General features: G+C 41.2%; 1 protein-coding gene across 1 annotated transcript; it reads right to left on the bottom strand.

The window, feature by feature from the left end:
* Nucleotides 1–891: 891 nt before the first annotated feature.
* Nucleotides 892–26232, bottom strand: GPNMB (glycoprotein nmb). Its single transcript, XM_006043367.4, has 11 exons — nt 26014–26232; nt 20548–20700; nt 18592–18735; nt 16562–16726; nt 13820–13978; nt 13176–13487; nt 8918–9016; nt 8026–8128; nt 5453–5667; nt 2417–2510; nt 892–1976 (listed from the first exon to the last, which is right to left on the bottom strand). The coding sequence occupies exons 1-11, from the start codon at nt 26081–26083 to the stop codon at nt 1823–1825; spliced, it is 1668 nt and encodes a 555-aa protein (XP_006043429.3). The 5' UTR covers nt 26084–26232; the 3' UTR covers nt 892–1822.

Below are 26232 nucleotides of genomic sequence, written 5' to 3'. Positions count from 1 at the left end.
GAGTCCTCCTGCAATGTGGGAGACCTGGGTTCAATCCCTGGGTTGGGAAGATCCCCTGGAGAAGGGCATGGCAACCCACTCCGGTATTCTTGCCTGGAGGATTCCTATGGACAGAGGAGCCTGGTGGGCTCCAGTCCATGAGGTCACAACGAGTCCAAAATGACTGAGCAACTAAGCATCGGAAGCACAGCACACCAACTCCTTAAGAAAATCTTCACCCATTCTTAAGAAAATTAACAATTCTCTAGTATCATTTGGCATCCAGAGTGTACTCAAATTTCCCTCAGTTGCCCCAAAGAATGTCTTTCATGGCTGTTTCTTTTTTAATATTAGGATGTAATCTAGGTTACTAAACTGCTTTTGGTTATTGTGTCTCTATATTCTTTTAGCCTAGAATATAGGTCCACAAACTATGGCCCATAGGCCAAATCTGGCCCGCCACCTGCTTTTGTCAATATGCTCAGGCTGGAACAAAGCCATGCCCTATCATTTATGTATATGATGGCATTTCTGCTACAGCATTGGAGTTGAGTAGTTGCAACAGACACCATATGGCCCATGAAGCCTAAAATAGTTACTACTTGGCCCTTTACAGAAAATGATTGCTGATCTATGACCTAGAACTATCCTCTCACATTTATTTTTATTACAATACTGACTATTCAAACAAAGACTCAGAACAACTGCTTGTAGAAAATCTTCTTTTAGATTGGTGTAATTATATATATATAAAATTTATCAAAATTTCATATATTGTTTTCATATACTTAAAAACATAAAATACTCGGAAATTACCAGCATTCCTTGGGACAAAGTTAAACAGCTTTTTATGTGTTAAAAGTATACAGGAAAATTGAAAGGCAAACAAAAATTAGAAAAATAATTCCAAGGTCTGGTCTCTTCTCATACTTTATTTTTCAGGAAGGAAAAAAGAATGTCATGACTGACACAGGGTAGTTTCAGTTACAAATGAAAGTAAAATCCTTACTGATCAAGTTTCTCATTTGAATAGGGAAATGGGTAGGGAAACCAGAAAGACTTCCTTCTTTGGGAAATCACAACACATCATTTCAACTATGAGTGCCAGAGTCTACAGAAATTCAGGTATGTCCACAAGATTGTCAACAGGACTACAGGGCCATGTGCTTGGCAACACGCCTGGTATACAGAAAGTGCCACATAAATGTCCATGGGAAAATGAATGAACGAGTACTGACTCTTTACACATTTGGACTGGGCAGGCAGTCATGATAATATTCACACATTTATTAGCCTAGTCTTTTTTTTTTTTTTTTTTCAGTATAGCAAGCATGCACAGCTTACTAAAAGCTGACCCGTTCTGTTGGGAGCTCATGCATGTTCATTGACACAGGATTCAGGGAGCTTGGATCATGACCTTCAGAATAGGAATTCACTGGTTTTATGTATACGGTTATATGGAAAGCTAGAACATGTCCAGCCTCTCTTTCCAGTTAACTTAGGTCAGACTCTAATGAATAGTACCTTCTCCTGCTACTCTGAATACAGCATATCTATCCTACTGCTTACCTAAGACATTGTAAGTGAAACATAAATCATCATGAAAGGAAGCTCTATTAATTGGTTTTATCAGTTATATAACATGGAAAAGAATTAAACTACATGCAACCTCAGCCATGTCCCTAAAATGTCATTTAACCTATAAAAATTAAAAAAAATTGGACCTCCCTCACACAATCTATATTTTACATATATCTTTTTAGAAAGTTATCATCATCCACTCTAGCAAGCTGACATAAATGGTGCTGAGGATGAGCTGTTGGTCAGAAGTAAGGCTGAAGATTCAAAGAATTCCTGGTTGGTTCTTGAGCAGTGGATCTTTTTCCTGGTTTCCGGGGAAGAACAGGGTCTTTGCATGATTGAGGAAAACATTCAGGCCTTTGCCTCTGATCACGATCCCAGGGCTGTTTTCTATTGGTTTGTATTCCTTGTGTTTTCTGAAAGCAATGTGTTGGACAGATTAAAAAAAGATCTCCAGCTGGAAAAGGTTGCTTTCTACAAATCTTTCACAAGTTAAGTGCAGAATCGTTCATTCCATTTAACTTATGGCTTTTAAGACAGTGTTGTCTTATGAGAATACATTTTCTCTTCTTTATGCAAGAAATGTGTCTGCTTACTATAACTTGAGATTATATGTTAAGCATTAAACTGACGATCTGGTAAAGTTATTGACATTTGGTAGCATTTTTAGGGATTAAAAAAAACCACAGCAAAATTAATAGGCTAGTTTGCTATTCATCATTCAGTAGAAGATTTTCTTCCCACACACAAAATGTTTCAAAGCAGAAAAGGGAAAACAGCCCACTTGTGCAGAAATATGCCATTTATTTTTGACAATATACTCTAGTGATTTAAAGTGTTAGAACCAGAAACTTACTTGTACATCAAAAAGGCGATCACAGTGACGAGTATGGCCAAGCAGCCAAGGGAGACCAGGATACCATTTGCCATTCTTAAAAGGGAAGCTGAGTCTTAAAACAGAAGCGAGGTCATATTAGTGACAGCTTCCACCTAGAGGACATGCTGCTTATAATGTAATTAAATCAATGAGGAAGGGAGCAAACAGAAGATATATGGCTCCTCTGAGCTTTCAGTAATCTTTCCCTTTACATAATACATAGTCTTCAGGGAAGCTTATCTTCCATTTAGAGAATGAGTTAGCACGTCTGGAACACTGTGTTAAGGGCTTAGAAGATGTCATGTCCTGAAGACACCTGCTCTGGTCTGAGTTAACCCAGCCACGCCCATGCAGCAAAGGGCTTCATGAACTTTCTGCCCACTTCTCTGGCCTCATCTTCCACTGCCTACCTTCCAGCTGGGATAAGATCCATCCTCCCCATGCTCTTTCAAATTTCCATGCCCTCTGCTGGGAATGCTCATCACCAGCATCTGACCCTTTGCAATGCCTTCCAGACATGCATGAGGGCATTGGGTCATGCCTTCCTTTGTCATGTCTCTCCTAGTCACCCTTCCTCTGCCTCCACCACACTGTATTCACAATTATTTCTTTGGATTATGTCTTCTTTGTTCTCCCAGAACCCAGCAAATCAACGAGTCTTGTCTCTGCCATCAAAGTATAAGCAAAGTTGGTCTCTGTTCCCTCTGTCTTCTCCGCCACCATCATAGTTCCAGCCACCAGCCCTCTCCCTGGTGAGGACATCTTCATCATCTGCTCACTTGCACTGTTACCTTCCAATAATCCTGGCTTCACTCAGCAGTCTGAATGATCATCTAAAAGTGCTAATCAGATCACACTTCAACCCTGCCAGCAGTTCCCCTTACACACAGAATAAACCCAAACCCTATCAGTGGCACATAAGGATCTAGATGGGCTGTTCATTCTTGAAATGCAGGTCTCAGTTCAAAGGAGGCCCTTTGCCAAGTGGGTGCCACCAAGCTGGCAGCACTTTCCTGACCTCCCAATCTAGAGAGTCCACCTCTGTCTCCTCTCTTCCATGCTTGTCACTCTCCATGCCTTGTTTCATTGTCTTCACAATATCATTTTATTTGTTTATTACCTGTTTCTGCTCACTAAAGCGGGGATCTTCCTTACCTTGTTCCCACTCTATCTAGGACTGTCTGTGTGGTGCCTGGAGCTGTGCTGGGCATGGAGTGGATACCCAATGAATATTTTTTGAATATATCCCAGGTAATTCATGAACATTTGGTGAATCAATGATTAAAAGTCATTTCAGCTAAAAGTCTATGGGTTTGGCTTCAATGATCAACTTTTGAAATTCTGACTCTGAAACCCAAGTCATCACTTTACAATTTCCATTTAATTAAAAGCTCTCTTTCCTTTCTTTTTTGGATTTTAAAAATGCCTCAGGGAGGGACTTTCTTGGTGGTCCAGTGGTTAAGAATCCACCTGCCAATGCAGGGGACATGGGTTCAATCTTTGGTCCAGGAAGATCCCACATGCCACAGAACAACCAAGTCCATGCCCCACAACTGCTGAACCCACACTCTAGAGCCTGTGCTCTGAGAAGCCACTGCGCAAGAAGTCTGAGTACCACAGCAGACTATCCACCACTTGCCTCAACTAGAGAAAGCTCATGCCTGCGGTAACTAAGACCCAGCACAACCATAAATAAATAAATAGAACGGCTCAGGGACTTCCCTGCTGGTACAGTGGCTAGGCTTCGTGCTCCCAATGCAGGGGACCCCAATTTGATCCCTGGTCAGGGAACTAGATCCCACATGCCAGAGGTGAAGAACCGCATGCCGCAGCTAAAAATCCCACATACTGCCACAAAGATTAAAGCTCCTGTGTGCCACAACTAAGACTCAGCAGAGCCAAATAAATAAATAAATAATTTAAGAGCAAAATACATGCTCTAATGTGCGCACAATTTTACCTGTCCCTTCCGTTCCACCACGTAGTACTTCTTTTAAGAAGTAAAGGAATATTTTACAACATAGCCAGTTACATGTGAAATTCAGTTAGGGTCACCAGGTAGAGTCCCTAGGGGATAGGGAAAATAAACAGCCACCAGTGAGCGGGAATTTCTCAGTGAAATTCCTTCATCCACTTTGTCAACATTTTATCCTTCTGAGGTTAAGGGAACAAGGAGTAGTCTCTCTGCTGAACATTTAAGGACTGGGTAATCTGGTTTGTTTCCGTCTCAGTGTAATGCTTGGTAGACTTTGGGAAAGAAAAGAAGGGTCCATGGTAACTTAGAAGGGAGCCAAGAGTCCACCTGGTTTCTCATTTCTCTTCTTGGCTTCATGTCTCCCCTTTGTTATAGTTTAACTGGAGAACATTGTTATTTTTTGATGTTCGGCTTTACACTTTCCCTTTGAAATACAAACCTATCCAAGCATTCAGTGACCACATCCCATTATTACTTGTCCACGATCATAGCTGATTTTTTTCATCAAAAGGCTTTTCTTGGACTTCTCTTGTGGTCCTGGTGGTTAAGAATCCTCCTGCCAATTTAGGGGACACAGGTTTGATCCCTGGCCTGGGAAGATTCCACATGATGCAGAGCAACTAAGCCCATGCACCACAACTACTGAAGCTCGAGTGCCTAGAGCCTACACTCCACAAGAAATGAAGTCACTGCAACGAGCAGCCTTCACACTGACACTAGAGAGTAGCCCCCACTCACCACAACTAGAGAAAAGCTGTACAGCAACAAAGACCCAGCACAGCCATACATAAATAAGTAAAGAAATTTAAAGGTTTTCCTTTGGCCATTATTTCATACATTCTCTCTCTCTCATCCCTTCCCTAAGTAGATTTGCTATTGTATTGTAATATCATTTTTCAAATCCACATTAATGACAGTTCAATGAATTTTACACTGGAATAAAACTAAACATTGAGAGTGAAGTGTTGAATAGTTTTAGTATCAGACACATGCTTTATCTGCAACATGAAATGTTCGTACAACCATAAAACAAAACTTACTTCTGCTGTTGATAGAGACGAGGGTGCTCGTGAGGGCCAGACTTGCATCATCCGCCAGAGTGAGGTTCATACAGTAAGTCCCAGACCCACTGAAGGCTCTCCTCACCGTCAGCAAGCACGTGTCGCCCAGCTCCATGGCCACGGGGTCGCAGACTGGGCTCTGGGTGATCTGGCAGCTGGGGTCAGAGATGATGGTGCAGACCTCTGTGGGGATGCTGGGGGGTATGAATGACATCCAGAGGGAGAGAGAGGGGAGTGTGACCTCACTTTAATAGGAAAACATAATTACACTTCTGTGAAACTGAATCCCACCTTAGTCTTACTCAAACTGTATGATGTGAAGTTGTCACATACAATTTACTCTTAAACAAGCCTGGGTGTGTGTGAGCCACTGTTTCCTCTATATGCTCAGGAAGGTGAGGCCCTAGGACAGAAGGAGGAGGAAATTATTTCCCCCAAGGCAAGGGGCTGCTGGGAACTTGCCTCTCCTCTTTGGCTCCCTAGAGACTCAAAGATGCAGGTGGCTTAGGTGTTAGGCTACGGTAGTACTAAATGCCAGTGGGCCCTGTGTGGGCCTGTGCAGATATCTGACTACAGCAGCAGCAGCAGCCAGCGCTGTTCACGCAGCACCTGCTGTGTGCAAGGCTCTGAGTTTCAGAGAAGTGACACAGCCTTGTCTATTCCTCTCAACAACCTGACGAGGCAAGTAATAGTAGCCTAATGCAGCAGGTGACAAACCAGTTCTGGGAGGAGAGCTCACTGGCCTCCAGTCACAAAAGCAGTTAGAGGTGGAGCTGGGATTTGCATAAAAGATATTTGACAGCTGTCCCTGTAACCATTCAGCTCCCACGCATTACTGTCTTAACCTCTGTTTCACGTCTGAGTAGACTTCCTGAATGGAGAGACCAGGCTCTGAAGCTAGGCTGATAAAGGCTCAGGGAATTAGATGAGTTCATGCTCTCTTCACCCTTGGCCTCTGGCAGCACCTTTGCCTCTCCAGTCAGGATGTTCTCTCTTTCTGTCCTCCCATTCTCTCCCAAAACTCAGAGAGCTTTGGAGCTATTCCTGTCATATTTTGCACTACACCACTCAGCTTGCCAGGTCTTAGTTCACTGACCAGGGATGATGAGCCCATGCCTCCTGCAGTGGAAGGGGGGTCTTAACTACTAGACCACCAGAGAATTCCCTGGAGCTCTCCCTTTGGATCAAGTATGGCCTCATTTTTATACCAGCTCATTCTCTAATCAATATATCACATACATACATACATATAGTTGCTAAGTCATGTCCGACTCTTGCGACCTGCCAGGCTCCTCTGTCCATGGGATTCTCCAGGCAAGAATACTGGAGTGGGTTGCCATTTCCTTCTCCAGGGGATCTTCCTGACCCAGGGATTGAACCCAGGTCTCCTGCATTGCAGGCAGATTCTTTACCTCTTTACCAACTGAGCTATGAGGGAAACCCATATATATCATATACACATACATTTTAATTCCTTGATTCATTTATTATATTTAAATTATTTAACTATATATAATGGGTTAATTGATATAGTATGTATATATTAATTACTTTCTATTTAGTCTATTATCTATATATGCGCATGCTCAGTCACAACTGACACTTTGTGAGCCCAGGCTTCTCTGTCCAAGGAATTTCCCAGGCAAGAATACTGGAGTGAGTTGCCATTTCCTCCTCCAGGGGAATCTTCCTAATCCAGGGATGAAATCCACATGTCCTGCACTGCAGGCAGATTCTTTACCATCGAGCCTCCAGGGAAGCCCCTATTGTTTATAGTTGTAACCAAACCACAGAAAGTCAAATTATGTAATATATTAGAAAGAGTTTTATAAGTTTTAAAGATGGACAGGGTCATCAGGCGTTGCTATTCATCAGCACAAGGACACAGCCCTTCCGCACTGGCTCCCCAGACTCCAGAGGAGCCTCAGGGAACTTCAGAGATTCTGAGCCTGCATATCTAGCTCTGCCGGGTACCCACCATCTGGAGAGGTACTATAATCATCGTGTATCTGGTGGCCCAATCTGTAAAATGAGAAGACTCGTATGATTGTGTGATGATTTGACATGAAAACGGAAGTAAAATGTTAAGGACACAGTAAGTGTCCAATCAGTAATTATTCAACAGTTAAAGGTGATGAGCATCGCTCAACTCTAGCAAAGCAAGTGCATACTTGAGAGCACTTGGGGGGGCCCTTCCTCATTCTGGCTTAGTGAGGAACTAGAATCCAAATCTGGGGCTTCCCAGATGGCACTAGTGGTAAAGAGTCCGTCTGCCAATGCAGGGGATCTAAGAGACTTGGGTTTGATCCCTGGGTTGGCAAGATCTCCTGGAGGAGGAAATGGCAACCCACTCCAGTATTCTTGCCTGGAGAATCCCACGGACAGAGGAGCCTGACAAGTTATAGTCTATGGGGTCGCAAAGAGTCAGAACTGAGTGAGCAACTGGACACACAGAATCCAAATCAACCTAACAGGTGGGAGGTGTGTGAAGGCCATTGTTCAGCCTGGGGTTCTCAGTTGGCCCCTTCCTTCCTCGGAGACTGTGTACTCACCTCCCTTGGCAGGTCACGACGAAATCCACCAGGGAGTTGTCAGGCTGTGGCCCAGGCATCGGGACATCTGTCACTTGGATGATGTTAACCTCTAGAATGCCCTCTAAAGGAACAATGCCCCGTAGAAAAACACATCAAAATACATTGCAAACCAAACCACTTCTTAACAAATCAGAAGGCCAAACAAAATGAACACAGCCTTTCGCCATGCTAGACTTGGGAAGCAATCCCAGAGTTCGGATACACGTCCAGCCAGCATTTTCAAAGTCAAACTGAACTGTTCTTCAGTCCAAGCTTGACCTTTATTCCTGGAGCCTGTGTGCGTGTCAGGAGGCAGATGACCCTGGAGGAAGGGAAGGCCTCATCCACTGTGTCTCCTGCCGAGGAGCTCAGCCCTAGGGCATACAGCTTGAGTTGTAGCCCCACCTGACTCCTCTGCTGGGCAGCTGTGAGCAGTGCCCTTCGCACACAACCCTGTGTGGCTGTTCTGTTCAGCCCCTTTCTTACACACAGGAGGTATGACTTTGTGAAATCACCCAGAAGAGGAAAGCAGGAGCTGTGGGAACTTGCAGCTGGCCTTCCTTCAGGCCACATTCATTCAGATTTCTGAGCTGCACAGGGTGAGGAGGTCCAGGCCCCCCATAGGCTCCTCGCTAAGCGGGCCTCACTGAGGGCTGGTTTCCACCGAGGACCTCCTTTCATCCCTTAGAGGGACGTCTAAGGAAGGCTGGAAAGGTAAGTGGAGATCTAGAAGCTAGTGGAGTCTTTTTTGTGCACGTGTGGTAGCACCTGGAGTGGGTGCCCTCGCTTCCCAACCCCACCCCTCCCCAGAGTCAGAGAAGGGAGTGGGTAGCCCAAGGTGGATTCTAACATCTTTCCCCCATGGTCTTACCTATAATCGTGATGGTGGCTTTAAAGTAGCCGTATCTGGTAATATGGCAGCTTTCGTCAGGAGTCTCCCTCAGCTCCAGGGCACTGTCACCAGCAGTTACTAGAGGATTTAAATAGAAAGATGTTTAGATTAGTTGCTGAGAAAGCAAAAGATGTCCATGATATAACTAAAGATCTAAATGTCTGTTTACTTGCTATTTAGAAAAACATCAAGAATTCTATACTATTAAATTGCTTCAGAAATTTGAACTAAATGCATAACAATTCATGAGATGTGACAGCTATGTTATAAAATTGTTAAATTATGTAAGCAAGCACAGTTCCATGTCTTATTCAAATATAAATAGTAAATGAAAGGTGGAAGCCATTTTAAAATGTGTAACATAATAATCATGAAATAAAGCAGGCCACAATAGATAAAATTATATTGTAATTTTGGAAGAAGGTATTCTGGGCTCAAATTCTAGGCCCCTTGCTTTCAGCTCTTTGAGACCATGGGCATATCATTTAACTTCTTGCCTCAACTTGCCCATCTGTAAAACAGGAACAATATTTACTGACCTACCAGGGTTGAACTATTAAACTTAAATAGATAAGACATATAAAACATGCTTTTCATGTCTACCACATAGGAAGTAGTTAATAAATATTCATTTCCTTGTCCCAATATGCTCTTATATATATACTTATTTAGATATAGATGTGTTATAGCATATATGACATGTAATTTTAAATGTCAAGAAGCAAACAACATGGAAAAGGGCAATTCTTTCCCCATTTGGATGTCTCATGGATCCTAGGTTTATATTCTCGAAGTCTTACAGTCCCTGTGATGAGCAGAGGTGTGAGGAAGGAAAGAAGGGAGTACAAGATACTTCTGAAAAATAGCCCTTTGAATGTGATTAGAGCAAAGAATTTAATGCTCTATTGGTTACAATTTAAAAGGCTCTAAATAAGGTGGTGGTGTTCCATTAACAAGATAAAAAGACTGGAAAGAAAATATAATATTGAAAATACAACATCATTGTCTCTTAAGTTTCCAAAGACATGAAAATGGACCCAGTTTGGGGGCAATCAAAGCTTCATAAGAGCTGCAGCTCTAACACCGGAGTATGTAAGGATGGAGCCAACTGGGAGATTTCTCCAGCGCCTCAGAGCCTCTAGCGGGGAATGAGTGTGCCTGTGATGCTCCTATGCTGAGGGAACTTCACAGCGCAGCTCTCAGAGCAACTCTGGAAACGAGTGCTCTCTGGCAGACACTTTGGGAAACGCTGTTTGGGTAAAACTCAGAAAGGTTCTGACACCATGTCAGATTCAGATGTAGGTGTGGTTTATCAGCAGGGCAGGCTGTGGCAGAGTTGGCTATATTCCCTGAGTCTCAAGGTGGTTGTTTGGAAGTTGCAGGGTAATCATTCATTGTATTCTGAGATTTAACGGATGAGCTCCAAAGAAAAAGATATGTTTGTGAAGGGTATTAGGGATGGCTGCCTCTTCCCTAGAAAACTCCTTTATAGTTTGGACCATAAGAAGGCTGAGTGCCGAAGAATGGATGCTTTTGAATTATGGTGCTGGGGAAGACTCATGAGAGTCCCCTGGACTGCAAGGAGATTATATATATATACACACACACACACATACATACACACATACATAGATGACATATATATATGATATATATATAAAAAACATGATCTATATATACATGACATATATATATATACACATATATACATTATATATACACACACATACATACTAAGTCACTTCAGTTGTGATGGACTCTTTGTGACCCCGTGGACTATAGCCCACCAGGCTCCTCTGTCCATGGATTCTCCAGGCAAGAATACTGGAGTGGGTTGCCATGACCGAATCTTCCAGGCCCAGGGATCGAACCCACATTTCTTAAGTCTCATGCATTGGCAGGCAGCTTCTTTATCACTGAGCCATCAGGGAAACCATGCATAAATACATATATCATATATATATTATAACACTGATTAGCATCAGTCTTGGAAAGGTTTTTCTTTTTAGATTTGTGCACAAAAGTCTGAAAAATGATCAGTGGCACTGTTAGCTAAGGGAAGAGAATTCTGTGGCTTAAAGCTAGTACATACCTGTCTATCCTATAGTGTAATTACCCCCCTGAGTCACCACTTCAACTTTGCTTGTGTCTCACTCCCATGGTTGCATTTGGTTTCTATGTAATAGCTGTACTTATTTGGAAGCCCCTTACCAAAGCAGAGACAACATAATTTTTGGTCAAATAGTAATCCAGTGCCCAACAACCCCAGCCTGTTAATATGGTCTGTGTAGCTAAAAATGCTCTCTCCCCCAGAGGACAAGCACTCTAACCACTTTCTCAAGTCATGGGCTGACTCCTATCATCACCTTGGCTCCCATTACATATTTCTGTCCCTCCAAGTCTCACAGTTGTTTTACGGCATTTGGGGATTGATTATGGTTGATCTAACACCTTTAGATGAAGTCAAGCAGCTTCCTTTCACTATAAAATGTAATGAATTCGTAAGGTTGCTACCTTCTATCTTATGGTTTAACCTATAGAAAATAATAACACATTTAAAATACTCTTTCTTTGACTTAAAATATCTTTTGCATATGTTATGATATAAATATGTTCTAAGAAAAATAATCTTGCTTTATAAAAATGCAATTCAAAATAGACTAACATTAAGTGACCTAACATTAAGACCTTCACCATTCGGGAATTTCTAGACAGACAAAGCAAGCATCTGTAATTTATTTTGAATTTTACACTTGGTGTCCTTATTTGTAAGGAAGACCATCAATTCTTGTAGATAAATAAATTGACTCTTCTCCAGAAATACCAAAACAAAGCTATATGTTTAGAGTTGTTCAAGGCAGTTACATTTATAATACGAATTAGAATGAACTGAAGTGTCCATCAGTAAGAGAATGGTTAAATAAATAAGTCATTGAATAACGTGAATTACACTTACATGTACTGATAATGGAAAGATGTCTGTGATGTTTGTGAAATGAAAAGAGGCAAACTGTAAAGCAATATATATTGTGTGAACCCATCTACCTAAAAATTAAGACCACAAATGCTATTTGTATTTATGGAATATGTTTGTAATGGCATAGAAAAGATCTGGAAAGAAACACTACCAACTTTTAACAGGGTTTAACTTGGGAGGAAAGAATAAGGAGGAGCTCTCGCTTTTATTTGAAATTTCTGAATTTTAATTTTTTCTAAGGAATATGCATTCATTTCATAATTAAAAGTATTTCCCCCCCAAAAAAGCAAAATCAGTAACAACTTACAGTGTCTGGCATTAGTTATGCTTGACTTAATAAGTTTTTTTTAACAACACACTTATTTATTATTAACAGTTTATTATTTATATCTAATAGGCTTGGGTTTTAAAAAAAGCCAACTGCAACAAGTCTGGACATCACCAGGGAGTGTTCTGTGTGTACGTGGCGATGGCACCCTCCTGTGCCCAGTGAGAGGACGTCAGTCTACTGCCATCCCTGGGATGCCTGGATGGAAGATGTATTCACGGCTGAGTGGGGAAGGATGGTGATGGCATGGGGTAGGGTGTGGCATCAGATGAAAGCTAATGCTTCTCAAAGTAAATGCTCAAGAACTTCTTGAATGTCCCCATATATTATTATGAGAAGTTGGGATTTAATTAACTATGCCTTATATCTAGAATAATTTTAGTGTCTGGAATCTTTCCAGTCTGCCAGCCAAGAAATATTCTCAAGGTTTATTCTTTTTTGAGCCCTTTGTAAACTACTTTTAAACATGGTTGAGTTTTCACAGGACATGGAGTGGATGTGGGCAGGGTGGGGAGGAGAATGGAAGTGGGGAAGGGAGTGTGGAAGGGGAGAAAGGACAATGGAATGGCCTGAATGTTTATGAGGGGATAATGTGTCTCCTCTTAACTAGAAAAACTGGGAGGCAAACAGAAATGTGAAGGACTGGAAGGGGGAAAGCACCTGTACACATAACAAGGAACTGTGAGAATTAGGAAGGTCAAAGAACTGTATATGAGCCACCAAGTGACTTTAAACATATTCTCCTTTCTTCCATATTCTAACAACTAAACACCGTGATAAGTAACTAAAGGAAATCAACAGGCAGAAAATGGAATCACTGCAGAGTCTTTACATAATCTCTTTAACTAAGGATCTAATTATACAAACCACATGAATTTTTTTCTAGCTGTTAAGGAGCCCTGCCAACAAAAATTAACCTGGAAAACACTTACCCAAAGGAGGGGTGGTTTTTGGAGGTCTGGGTGAGGGCAAAGGACAACGTCCAGGCACTTCAGCTTGCACAGTGAGGTTGAGGCTAAAGGTTCCATTGAACACATAGGTGTGATTCAAAGTGTGATTGTTGGAAACAAAGAGACCAGTATTATCCCCGAAGTTCCACTTGTAGTAAATGGCAGACTCATTGAGGAAGTGGCTGGGATCGTGAATCAGGACACTGAACGTAATGGGGAGGTCCCTGAGGAAGGTTTCATCAGATGAATTTCGATTGTTCTTCTGGGACATAGTTACAAATACAGGAATCTGATCTAAAATGTACATCCAAAAAAAAAAAAAAAGAAAGAAAGAGGGTATGATTGCTTGATTTTAAGTGGGTGACTTCAACAGTGCCTTTAATTTAGAAATTAAAATGAGGGATAATTCAGCATCGTTTCCCCTTTTCTAATGCAAGTTTTCTAGAGTTTTCTCGGTTTACTTTAGAAAACACAGATGGAATATGTTATTAAATATATGAGGTTGAGAAGGAATCCAGATGAAGTGTAACCTAACCCAGAATATTTGGTTCTACTTTTTCAAACCCGCTAACATCACCAGAACTCAGCGCCTCGTCCTCTGTTAATTCAGAGCTCGTATCACTCACCTGTTACTACATACACATCTTTCACTTTTGCGATGGGAACATATGCCCGTCGGTGTCTTCTATAGACAGTTACTTCCATGATTTGAGGGCCAAGACTCACGTTGGCTGTGTTGATGGAAATTGTCACTGAACACTGTCCCAACTTCTGGAAATACTGACCTTTGAGAAGATAGAAATGTTTAGTTATTGGCTACATCATATCATTATAGAAAGTTGATGTTCCTTAAAGACTAACAAATACCATTTACAGATTGTTTTGAGAAGGAAAAGCAGGGTGGGGATGCAGTCTTGGTTCCTTCAGAAAGGAAGACAGGGCTTATTTTTATATAAAACCTTATAAAACCCACAAATAAATAAATGTAGTTGTATATGTTGACTAAAATGAAAAGAGCTGTTTAAGTGGGATAATGCTGTTAGTCCTTAGTTGACAAATACTATAAGTAAGTGACCTGGCACTTGAAATACATGTGTTTCCCACAGAAAATACATTTAATGTAACAGTGAAGTGTCCAAGGGAGTTAAAAAATATATCCAAAAATCTACCTTATTTTTGTAATAATATCACTGCTACTGCTGCTGCTAAGTCGCTTCAGTCGTGTCCGACTCTTTGCGACCCCATAGACGGCAGCCCACCAGGCTCCCCAGGCACTGGGATTCTCCAGGCAAAAACACTGGAGTGGGTTGCCATTTCCTTCTCCAATAATATTACTAGTTCAGCTATATTGCTGAGCAACTTTTTTTCTTTTAGGGAACTAGATTCCTCCACCTTTTAATAATAATATTTGTATATGAAAATGCAGTGATAAAAAAGAAACAGGTATGGTGGATATGAAAAGGAATGAAGTAGTTTCATTGACATTTCTAGGACCCTTGAGTCTTTTTTCTTTCTCCAACTGTAACCTAAATCTAATCACCACTGACTAGCTAGTGACAGTAATTTTCTCTCTTTTAGGGCTCAAAGATTTTTCTAATCTTTTTGAGGCACCTGTCATAGATGTGTCACTTGAACAAAAGGTATTAGAAGATGGATACTTGTAAGATGGGGACGTTTAAAGACCACGTTCATCACATGATCAAAGGTGTCAGGAAAGAGGGTGCTTCCCCAGGCAGTCCAAGGGTTAAGACTCTGTGCTTCTGCTGTAGGGGGCATGGGTTTGATCCCTGGTCAGAGAACTAAGATCCCACATGCCGCGAGGTATGGCAAAAAAAAAAAAAAAAAAAGGTGTCAATAAAGGTTCAGGATCCCCCTTTACCTTGAAATGCAGAGGCAGTTCTGTTAGACACTATAGGGGGAAGACATGTCTCTTGGAATTAGTGATACGTGAGGAAATGCTAGTTCTGGCACCCAGAGGCAGACCACAGTGGCAGCACTTCGCTGAGAGAAAATATCCATTAACTCTGAGACTTCAGCAGAAAAAGGAAATTCAACACAATCTTGTTATGAAAACAGCAATTTCTGGACTAAAAGCTGATGTTAAATAAAGACATCTTAACTAGCTAAGTTAATGGATGTTAACTAGGCTAAACAGAATCTGAAGTGTTAGTGAACTTATGTGACTCCGTGCACATGACAAATGTCATTTCAGGTCAAAGAAATGACATTTTGAGAGTTAACTGACAGGGCCACAAAGCCCTGAAAAAAATTTGCTTTAAATCAACGAGCATAGTATTTGTTATATATTTTGTACTTTGTTCAACTGGAGTGTATTATTAATATGTTGCTTTGATTTGTAAATAATTGAAGAGAGAAAAGCTCTCTGAAATTCATTAAGACTGACAAAACATTCTGAAATTTGGAGTTTGTGTGATGGCTAGCAGATTAGAACCACTCAGAACCAGATGGAACCTAAGATTTTTAACTAAGAATTTAGCAGCTTTGTTACTAACAACCTAAATTTAGTCCTCCTAAAAAAATAATCACTAATAATAAAGCAAAACGGATTCCACTTGTGGTTAAAAAAAAAAGAAGATAGGTTATGTCAAAGAAGAAGAGTATTTAGATTATTTTACTTTTATATGATAGAATTTATATAGTCATTAAAATAATGTATATAAAGAATTTTAGAGAATTCCCTGGTGGTCTCTTGAGTGATTAGGACTCAGTGCTTTTACTGTCAGGACCTGGGTTTGATCCCTCGTTGGGGAACTAAGATCCTGCAAGTTGCATAAGAATTTTAGTCAATGCTAATAATTTTGACCAAAATGTGTATATGTTATTATCTTAATCAAGAAATACTAGAAAAAAGAAAGAAATACTAGTAGAGAAAGCATCATCATGTTAACAATGATAATCTCTGGTATGAATTATGATGACTGATTTTTCATTTGTGCTTTTCTGCATTTTCCAAATTTTCTACTAAGAGGACAAGTCTAATTCTTTAAAATTCTTTTTAAAACATAAGAAATTAAAGAATAAATCAACAAATGACCATCCATATGCCATTCAAATATCATTTTTCATATTACTGTTTTAGATAGAAACAAATTGAGTAGTTTTTTTTGTTTGTTTTTTTTTTAAAGAAAGCCAAACCTGTCTTTTTCTCCTTTTAACTATTTGATGTCCTAGAGAAACGGCAAGGCTAACCAAGATTTTATTTTTATCCCTCACTGAAGGAAAGTTAAAAGAGTAATTGTTAAACGCCAGGTGTTGTAATTCTCAATAATAGAATGAGGAAAGAAAAAAAAATTAAAAATTTTAAGGAAAGGTAAAGAAGAAACTAGGGGGGATTGTAATAGCCCAACCAAGTGTGTGGAACACGTAGACAAAATTCTTTTTCCAGGGGCGAGGAAAAGGCTTCCCATCAGGGAACACGTTGTGATGGCCTTCGCTCGTGTCGTTTCCCCAGTCACTGTCCTCTGTCCACGCTGTCCAGTTGTAAACATACGGGTCAGGAGATGCACCAGTATCTAAACAGAGAAAGAGGCACACCATGATTGTCATCTGGACTCAGAATGCTCAAGGTTCACCATTGAATTAAATAACTATTCATATTTTTTCATAACTAGCTGAGATACGGTTGGACAACTAACACCCTAATATTCAGAATTCATCTAATGGTACCTTTATGACTTGGATCTTTTTCTACCTACATGTTGTATTTCAATGAGGTATATAAAGCATATAAAGCAATATATGTATATTGTATATGTATGTGTATATATATATACATAATATATATGTATATAAAGCAATTTTTCAGAAAAGTTCAGAGATTTCATTTAATATGTTTATCTTCATATTTGGGCTCCAAATAACAAGCATATTCAAACCAAACTGAGGGATGCTGTATCTTTTTATTTTGATTCACTCTCTCTCTCTGTAGCTTTTTCCCCCTAACTCATTTGACATCATGACTTTCTTCTCCTAAAGACTTCAGCACACTTCTAAGAATAAAGACATTCTCCTTCATAAGCATACCATTACCATCCCTGCTGCTGCTGCTAAGTGGCTTCAGTCATGTCCGACTCTGTGTGACCCCATAGACGGCAGCCCACCAGGCTCCCCTGTCCCTGGGATTCTCCAGGCAAGAACACTGGAGTGGGTTGCCATTTCCTTCTCCAATGCATGAAAGTGAAGTCGCTCAGTCGTGTCTGACCCCCAGCGACCCCATGGACCGCAGCCTACCAGGCTCCTCCATCCATAGGATTTTCCAGGCGAGAATACTGGAGTGGGGTGCCATTGCCTTCTCCAATTACCATCCCTACCAGAGTCCAATCAAGGGTCACATCCTGCACATGGCTATTTCACATCTTCAAATGATTTGGAAAAAAGATGTATAAATAGAAATACAGATAGATGGAAGCAAACAGAAAAAAAACATTAAACTTGCTGAATTACTATCTACTTGCTCACTACTTTTCTGTATGTATGACATTTTCCACTTTAAACAAGTCATGACCAATATATTTTCATCTGGAACAATCTTCTCATCCTCTTTTTTTTATGTTCACTGACATTTATGGACAGCCTTTTATTTATCTGTCTATTACAGCCACTATTTATTTTTTATTCTTAAATTGTCCCACACATGGCCAGTAGGGGCCCCTCAAGCTGCCTCTGTGTCCCTGTGACATATCCCCATTACTTCCTTGTTTACTGGCACAAGATGTCCCTGGCTTACTTGCTAGTGTCCTGTCCTACACCTGGAATCAGTCATTTCTTTCAAGAGCTCTCATTTCTTCTAACGGTGAGAGATACTTTATAAAACTTCCCATGTAAAAGTTTTTTTACATGGACTCTTTCATGTAAAAGAGAACTGCATTGTCATTTGAAACATTAGTAAGAATCAACTTGTTTAGGGGGAAAAAGCAAAAAAAAAAAAAAGCTACAGGCTACTAAACACAATACTTGTAAATTATCAAACTCTTTCTCTACAGAATTTATTGTTTTCCTCATTGGAAGATGAATCAATAAGAAATAAACCACTGGCAGTTTAATAGAAGTTCTAAGTAATAAAATTAGATCATCACTGCCCTTACTAGTCTTGTTTCTGATTGAAGAATTTTAGTACTTACTTGAGTTTTTAAGGTGTTGAGTTCTAAAACAAGATAATTCCCCTTGATGTGTCTGTAATCATTCGTGCTCTTTAACTTGGACAAAGAACTTCTCTGCTTTAACTAACAGCAAAGCAAAACCAAAATATATGCATTTTATCATTTGTGCTAGCCATGTTCTTTCTGTGAGCAGAAACTGATCTGATCAACAAAGAGCTATCAGACTATTCTTTGAGAAGCCAGAATTCCATTCCTGTGATGTGAATAACATTCCTTACCATTTCTGCAGTTCTTCTCATAAACTATGTTGCCACTGGCATCTTCCTTTTGGCATCTGGGGAATACCAGGTTCACTGCGAATGTTATGGTTGAGCCCACCAGTGCGGGGGAATCACTGGTCAGAACCGCCTGCACACAGCCTCCTAGGACATAGAAACAAGGAGCTCAGTGATCAAACATCTCTTGTCCTTTTCACTGATGAATAAAAAAAAGAAAGCTAAATCCACAAATAAGGGCCAGAGGATCCTTCTGCCTCTTTTCAATAAATTATTTGCAGGATTCCCAGCTTTTGTTGTCAGAGTACAACACTCCAGAAGATGAACTTGGAAAGTCAGACCAACTGAAGAACTCTCTGACCACAGAGAGAACAATTACTTAAATAATTAAAAATCTGTTGGATTGAGGAAACAAGTATTAAAGGTTTGTAATTTTTAATTTCAAAGTGAATGACTGAAGGAGTCATTCATTTTTGATGTGAATGGAAAGATAATAACTTTCTGACAAATCAAGCTTTTGAGCCGATCAAAGTGCTCTGGAATCTCAGAACTTTTGAAAATGACCATTCCCCCATTAAACCTGCTTGCTTTCCAAAATCTTCCAAGAGGTACCAAATGTACATTTCTAAGGAGATTAAACTCTGTGTGTGGAGGAGAGTGAGGAGTTTAGAAAGTGATACTGTGACAATAAAGGGAAGACTGCCAAATCCGGGTGCCTCCCACTTGCTAACTAGCGCACTGTCACTCATGGTCGCTTCCATGGATAGAGTTCACAACCTACAGCACCAACTGAAATAAAAAAGTACAGCTGTTTGGCAAATGGGACCTAATCAAACTTACACGCTTTTACACAGCAGTCAACAGAATGGAAGAAAATATTTGCAAATGATTTGACCAACAGAGGATTAATTTCCAAAATATATAAACAGTTCATATAACTCAACAACAAAAAACAAACAACCCAACTGGAAAATGGGCTGAAAACCTAAGTAGACATTTCTTCAAAGAAGACAAACAGATGGCCAATAGGCACATGAAAAGATGTTTAGAGAAATGCAAATCAAAACTACAATGAGGTACCACATTACACCAGTCAGAATGGCCATCTTCAAAAAGCCTACAAATAATAAATGTTTGAGAGGGTATGGAGAAAAACCCTCTTGCACAGTTAGTAGGAATGTAAATTGGTGCAGTCACTATGGAAAACAGTATGGAAGTTCAAAAAAAAACTAAAAACAGAATTATCACATGACCCAGTAATCCCACTCCTGGGCAAATAGCAAGAAAAAAACTACAATTGAAAAAGATATGTGTATCTCTATGTTCATAGCAGCACTATTCACAATAGCCAAAACATGGAGACAACCTAAATGCCCATCAAGAGAGGAATGGATAAAGAAGATGTGGTACATATACACAATGGAATACTACTCAGTCATAAAAAAGAACAGAATAATGCCGTTTGCAACAATATGGATGGAACTAGAGATTATCATACTAAGTGAAGTAAGTCAGACAGAGAAATACAAATATCACATGATATCAGTTATTTGTGGAATGTAAAACATGGCACAAATGAACCTATCTGTGAAATGGAAACAGACTCACAGACAGAGAGAACTGACTATGGTTGCCAAGGGGGAGGAGAGGTGGAGGGGTTTGAGGTCAGCAGAAGCAATCTGGTACACATAGAATGGATATACACCAAGGTCCCACTGTGTAGCACAGGGAACTATATTCAATATTTTGAGATTAACCATAATGGAAAAGAATATTTTAAAAAAAGAATGTGTATAAATATATACATACATATATATCTGAATCACTGCTATACTGCAAAAATTAACACATTGTAAACCAACGATACTTTGATTTAAAAAACTGAATCACTATTATACATTTGAAACTAAAAAAAAGAAAAGAAGAAGAAATTACAGTTGTTTGAGTCTTTTGATTTACCTTTCCAAGAGCTTTTCCACCTCGAGTCTCCCCTCTTCCACACTGGATAGAGTTTTTCATTCCAGTCATTTTCATCTGATGACCATCCACTTAACTGGTTGTGCTCCCGCATATAACCAGAAGGTCTTTCGTTACTCAGCACATCATGAAAGCCTATAACAATATTTGAAAAAAAATTATTTTGTCTACTTATCTCTCATTTAGCAGGTATTCAGAGAAGCCATACTGGAAGGATGCCACCAGCCTCTCTTCCTCCTTGCTGGTAGGAGGAGGGAGCAGCACGTGATTCCCTTCTTCATGGAGGCAGATGAACATTGAAAGAACATTGATCTGGGAGCCACAGAACCTGCTACAATGAAACAGGCTGTGGGATTTCAGGCCATGTTTCTTCTCTCCGCCTTCAAATCAGACAAAAAACCAAATGTCCTGTGATACTGTGAGACAGTATCTGTTTCTAAAAAGGAACAAAGTGAGGAACAAAGGAAATCTATGTTTATTAATATATGTTCATAATTGGAAATTCAGTTGAAAGTTTGACAATGAAAAAGCTAAGATTAGTTAGTTCAAATCCCTTCATTTATGTGACATGATTCATTCAGAGACATCTTTAATCAAGTGGAAATGAAGATTTGCAACTTTTGATTCCCAGGATCAGTTTTTTCCCACGCTTCCAAGGCCTTCCTGTTTCTCAGATTCTGAGTGAGAAGCATAATCCAAACACTGATTTCTTCTGATTTTAAATGTCAAAAGTCAAGGAGAGATACACACTTAAAAGGACAGTGACAAGGAATGAACATATAGGTCCACAGAACAGACTGCAGAACTCAAAGATAGATTCACATAGATATGCCCTGTTGACTTTTGCAAAAATAATCCAATGGACGAAAGATAGCATTTCAACACACAGTGCTGTAAAAAAGCAAAAAGCCTAGGAGGAATCTTCAGGCTCTAAGTAAGAAAGAATTTTTAGACTTAGTACCAAAATCTTAATCTATAATAGAGAAATTGATAAACCAGACCTCATTAAAATTAAAAAATTCTGCTCTGCAACATCATGTGAAGAGGATAATAAGGCAAATTACAGACAGGGAGAAAATACTTGCAAGCCACATTTCCAACAAAAGAATACTATCTGGAACATATAAAGGATTTTCACAATTCACAATGTTTAAAAAAGGCAAATAACTGGACTTCTTTGATGGTCAAGTGGTTAAGACTCCATGCTTCTACTGCAGGGGGTGTGGGTTCGATCCCTGGTTGGGAGGAACCAAGAGCCTACATGCCACATAACTTGGCAAAAAAAAAAAAAAAATATATATATATATATATATTAACCCCCCCCAAATAATAGGGTAAAAGATCTGAACATACATTTCACAGATGAGAGTGCACAGATGGCAAGTAAACACATGAAAAGATGTTCAATATCATTTACCCTGAGTAAATGCACATTAACACCACAATGAGATGTCACTGTATACCTATCAGAAAGACTAAAATTAAAAACGACATCAGATGCAGAGAAACTGAATCACTCATACACTGCTGGTAGAAATGGTGTAGCCATTCTGGAAAACAGCTTGGCAGTTTCCTTGTAAAACTAAACATGCAATTACTATGCAACCAAGCAGTTGTACTCTTGGGCATTTGTCCCAGAAAAAATGGAAACTTATGTTCACATAAAAACCTGTACATTAATGTTCATAGCAGCTTTATTCACAATAGCCCAAGTTGGAACAACCAAAAAATCTTTCAGTGGGGCGAACGGATAAACTGTGGTACATGACATAGTATGGTATACTGCTCAGTGATAAAGAAATAATATTGATATATGCAACAACTTCAGTAAATTATGCTAAGTAAAAAGAACCAATTCTCCCACATTACATACTATAAGTTTCCATTTCTCTAACATTCTTGAAATGACCAAATTATAAAATTGGAGAGTGGATTAGTGGTTGCCAGGGGCTGGCAGGTGGGGTTGAGTGAGAAAGGGAAGTGGGTTTGTATTTGTGGTGATGGGACTGTTTGGTGTTTGGACTATGTCTATGTCAGTATCCTGGTTGTGACATTGTACTATGGCTGTGCAAGATGTTACCCTTGGGAGAAACCAGGTAAAAGGTACATACATGGGAATTTCTTTGTATTATTCTTAAAAGTGCATGTGAATCCACAATAGCCTCAAAATTTAAAAACTGAATGAAAAAATAGAACAAAAGCAACAACAAAAGCCCAACGGTAAGATTTTAAAAGATAGTGGGGTGGGGAAAGATGTGGGGTACACACCCAGCACCATGAGGCCGTTCCCTCTCCCCTTCGTAGGCCCTGCTCTGTCACATGGCAGCTGCGCTGCTTGTGAGCTATTAATACTTTGTCAGTACCTTCTCCTTCCTCCTTTTACCATGGCTATGATTGGAAAATGGAAAGGAATACCTTGGTGTCTGATATTCCACGAAATTCTACCCATCCTTACTTTTTGTGGCCAGGATATATCGTCTTAAGGCGAGGTGAAACGGTGCGCAGCAAGTTTCGTTGCAATGCTAATAGGCTGGGCCTCCTGTCAAACTGCCACCCAACCTCAGGCTAATCTGCCTGCTGAGCTGAGCAAGTGGTGCTGACCTGTCACCTCTCTGTCCCTCCATTCCCCAACTGCGAGCTCTGGGGAAGTCTGTCCTGAGTGGACATTGAGGTAAGACAATTCCTCCTCCAAGCAATTTAGCCTTCTTCTCTGGGAACTGATCAGTTATTAAATGCTTGTTGATCACTACCATGTCCCAAGGCAACAGAGAAGCCAAGAGATAAATAAGGACAACAGGTCCATGCACAAGGAATTACAGTAAGGGAGAAAAAGATACAAGTCTTCACACACATAAATAAAAAGGATAATTTCAAGTAGCTGATCTCACAAGAATCCCCATTACTCAGTTTCGCAAACAAAGAAAGCAAAGGTCAGAGGAGCTAAGTCACTTTTCCTGGTCCAGACCCAGGGCTGGCAGGAAGGACTGCGGTCCGGTCTGCACGAAAGCCTTCTTCCTCTTGCCCGCTGTGCGTCCTTACTGTTTCTGGCCCACCCCTCCTCTGGGACAGGGGACTGCACAGGCTCTTGGGATGTTGCGAGGCCCCACGCGGCTCAGCGGCCGGACAAGTGCCAAACCCCGGCCTGCGCCGGCACATCAGTTGCCTCTGGGCTCCCTGATTGAAGTCGGGCAGGGCCTTTCCCGGGCCGCTCACTACAGACCTTTGGCTTGGTGGTTAGGGGGCGGGAGGGGGAGTTGGGGTTGGGAGGTCGGCCAGCTTCCGGCCTCAGTGCTGGCGGCAGAACCCTGGCCCCCCTGATGCTCTCCCTCTCTCGCTCCATTCGCTATCCAAGACCTCACCACTACTGCGGGCTCCTGGAGCCGGCCCTCCGCCCCCAGCTCCCCCATCAGTCCCACCGCCTCCTGGGGAACCGGCCGGCCTGCTCTTGAGCCAGCAGTGGCCCCCTCTCTTCCTCCACCACCCAGCACCCGCCGGGATTGCACTTCATTGCAGGGCTTTTCTCTCTCGCAGGGAGAAGTGAGAGGAATGTGTGTACCTGTATCCAGAACCCTCTCATGTTAGATCTGGGCCCAGCAGGTGAAAAGCCAGACCTGGGCTCCTGTTTCCTCACCCATTGAATAGTGGCAGGACCATCTGGACTATGTAGCACACATTTATGGCAGAAAGTGAAGAACTAAAGAGCCTCTTGATGAAAGTGAAAGAGGAGTGTGAAAAAGTTGGCTTAAAACTCAGCATTCAGAAAACTAAGATCATGGCATCCGGTCCCATCATTTCATGGCAAATAGATGGGGAAACAATGGAAACAGTGGCAGACTTTATTTTGGGGGCTTCAAAATCACTGCAGATGGTGAATGCAGCCATGAAATTAAAAGATGCTTACTCCTTGGAAGGAAAGTTATAACCAACCTAGAGAGCATATTCAAAAGCAGAGACATTACTTTGCCAACAAAAGTCCATCTAGTCAAAGTTATGGTTTTTCCAGTAGTCATGTATGGATGTGAGAGTTGGACTATAAAGAAAGCTGAGCACTGAAGAATTGATGATTTTATACTGTGGTGTTGGAGAAGACTCTTGAGAGTCCCTTGGACTGCAAGGAGATCTAACCAGTCCATCCTAAAGAAAATCAGTCCTGAATATTCATGGGAAGGACTGATGCTGAAGCTGAAACTCCAATACTTTGGCCACCTAATGCAAAGAACTGACTCATTGGAAAAGACCCTGATGCTGGGAAAGATTGAAGGTGGGAGGAGAAGGGGATGACAGAGGATAAGATGGTTGGATGGCATCACCAACTCAATAGACATGAGTTTAAGCAGGCTCTGGTACTTGGTGATGGACAGGGAAGCCTGGCGTGCTGCAGTTCATGGGGTCGCAAAGAGTTGGACACGACTGAGCAACTAAACCGAACTGAACTGAACACATGCTGGACCCCTTCTCAGCACCTACCTCCCCCTGCCCCCTCCCCTGGCTATTGCCCCCTCGTGGAGTTATCTGGCAAAATCAGGACTTTCACCCTGCAAAGGTTGTTACTCTACTGAAGTGAAGCAGAGTGGACCTTCTGGGTGATATCTAACTCACTCCCTTCTCCCACTCCACACTACCTCTGCCTGGAGGATGGGGGCTGCTGGGGCCACACATCCCCTGGACTGGACAAGTGGGCTGCCTGTGAGCTTGGTGGTTCACAACTCTGGCTTCCATTCCAGTCACAAACTCCTCTTTTTAAACCAGCTCCTCATTGGTCTGGGCATCACCTTTGTTAAGAAGTCCCCAGCCTCTAACTAGAAAAGAAACCCAGGGCTTCAGCTCTTTCCTCAGTAACCTCACTACAATGGCAGCAAACTCGGCAGGTCTGTGAAAAATCAGCAGAATTTTCTTTCTTTTTTTTTTTGGCTGAGCAGCTTGTGGGATCTTAGTTCCCTGACCAGGGACTGAACCCAGGCCCTTGGCAGTGAAAGCACAGAGTCCTAACAACTGGCCTGCCAGGGAATTCCCTCAGCAGAACTGGGAACAGCTTCTGGATTGGAATTATTAGAAAGCTTGTTTCCAGACTTGGACTTCAGTTCCTCTGTGGCCCTATCCCAGTGGATGAAAACCAGACAAACTTTAGTGGGTAGTGTTGCTGTGATCTCAAGCCAGAGACTGTGCCCTTCGTGCCCCCACCCTCCCAATGTCTCTAAGAGAGCAGGTAGCAATTTTGATAGAAGAAACCTCCACAACAGAGGGGCCCTGCGTCTTTCACTTCCTAAGACCCTGGAGCAAAGAATGGAACTGAATGCATTTTGCCGTGCTCTCAACATCCGCAACCATTTCCAGAGAAAACAAGTGAGCACGAATGCTTCCTAAAGGCCAGCTGCAGACTCAGACAAACCCATAACTTCAGCCAATAGCCAGAGAATGGGTTAAAGACAGAAACTGCGAGTTACTCACGTTTGGCAGCATCCAGTGGCAATCTTGCAGCTAGAAGCAGAAATCCCAGGAAACAGTAGAGACATTCCATGCTGAATTCTCACAGACCTAGGCAATCAAGGTTTAACTTGTAACTCCTCTGGCTTCACCCACTAAGAACAACAGTGTTCTTCTGCTTTTTGCTGTGCTCCACTCTTCATTTTAATTAAATACTGAGCCTCGGGGTGGATCATGTGATGG

The sequence above is a fragment of the Bubalus bubalis genome, chromosome 8 (genome assembly GCF_019923935.1).
Source record: "Bubalus bubalis isolate 160015118507 breed Murrah chromosome 8, NDDB_SH_1, whole genome shotgun sequence".
Taxonomy (NCBI): domain Eukaryota; kingdom Metazoa; phylum Chordata; class Mammalia; order Artiodactyla; family Bovidae; genus Bubalus; species Bubalus bubalis.
The sequence above is the reverse complement of the archived record's forward strand: the minus strand, read 5'-3'. Positions and strand labels throughout refer to the sequence as shown.

Coding starts and splice junctions, on each gene's coding strand:
- GPNMB (XM_006043367.4), bottom strand. CDS start 26,083: ATGGAATGTCTCTACTGTTTCCTGGGATTTCTGCTTCTAGCTGCAAGA. Junction 13,979..16,561: donor CTACGTGTTCCACACACTTG/GTTGGGCTATTA, acceptor ATCTTCTCAAAG/GTCAGTATTTCCAGAAGTTG. Junction 13,488..13,819: donor AGATGTGTATGTAGTAACAG/GTGAGTGATACG, acceptor TGTACATTTTAG/ATCAGATTCCTGTATTTGTA.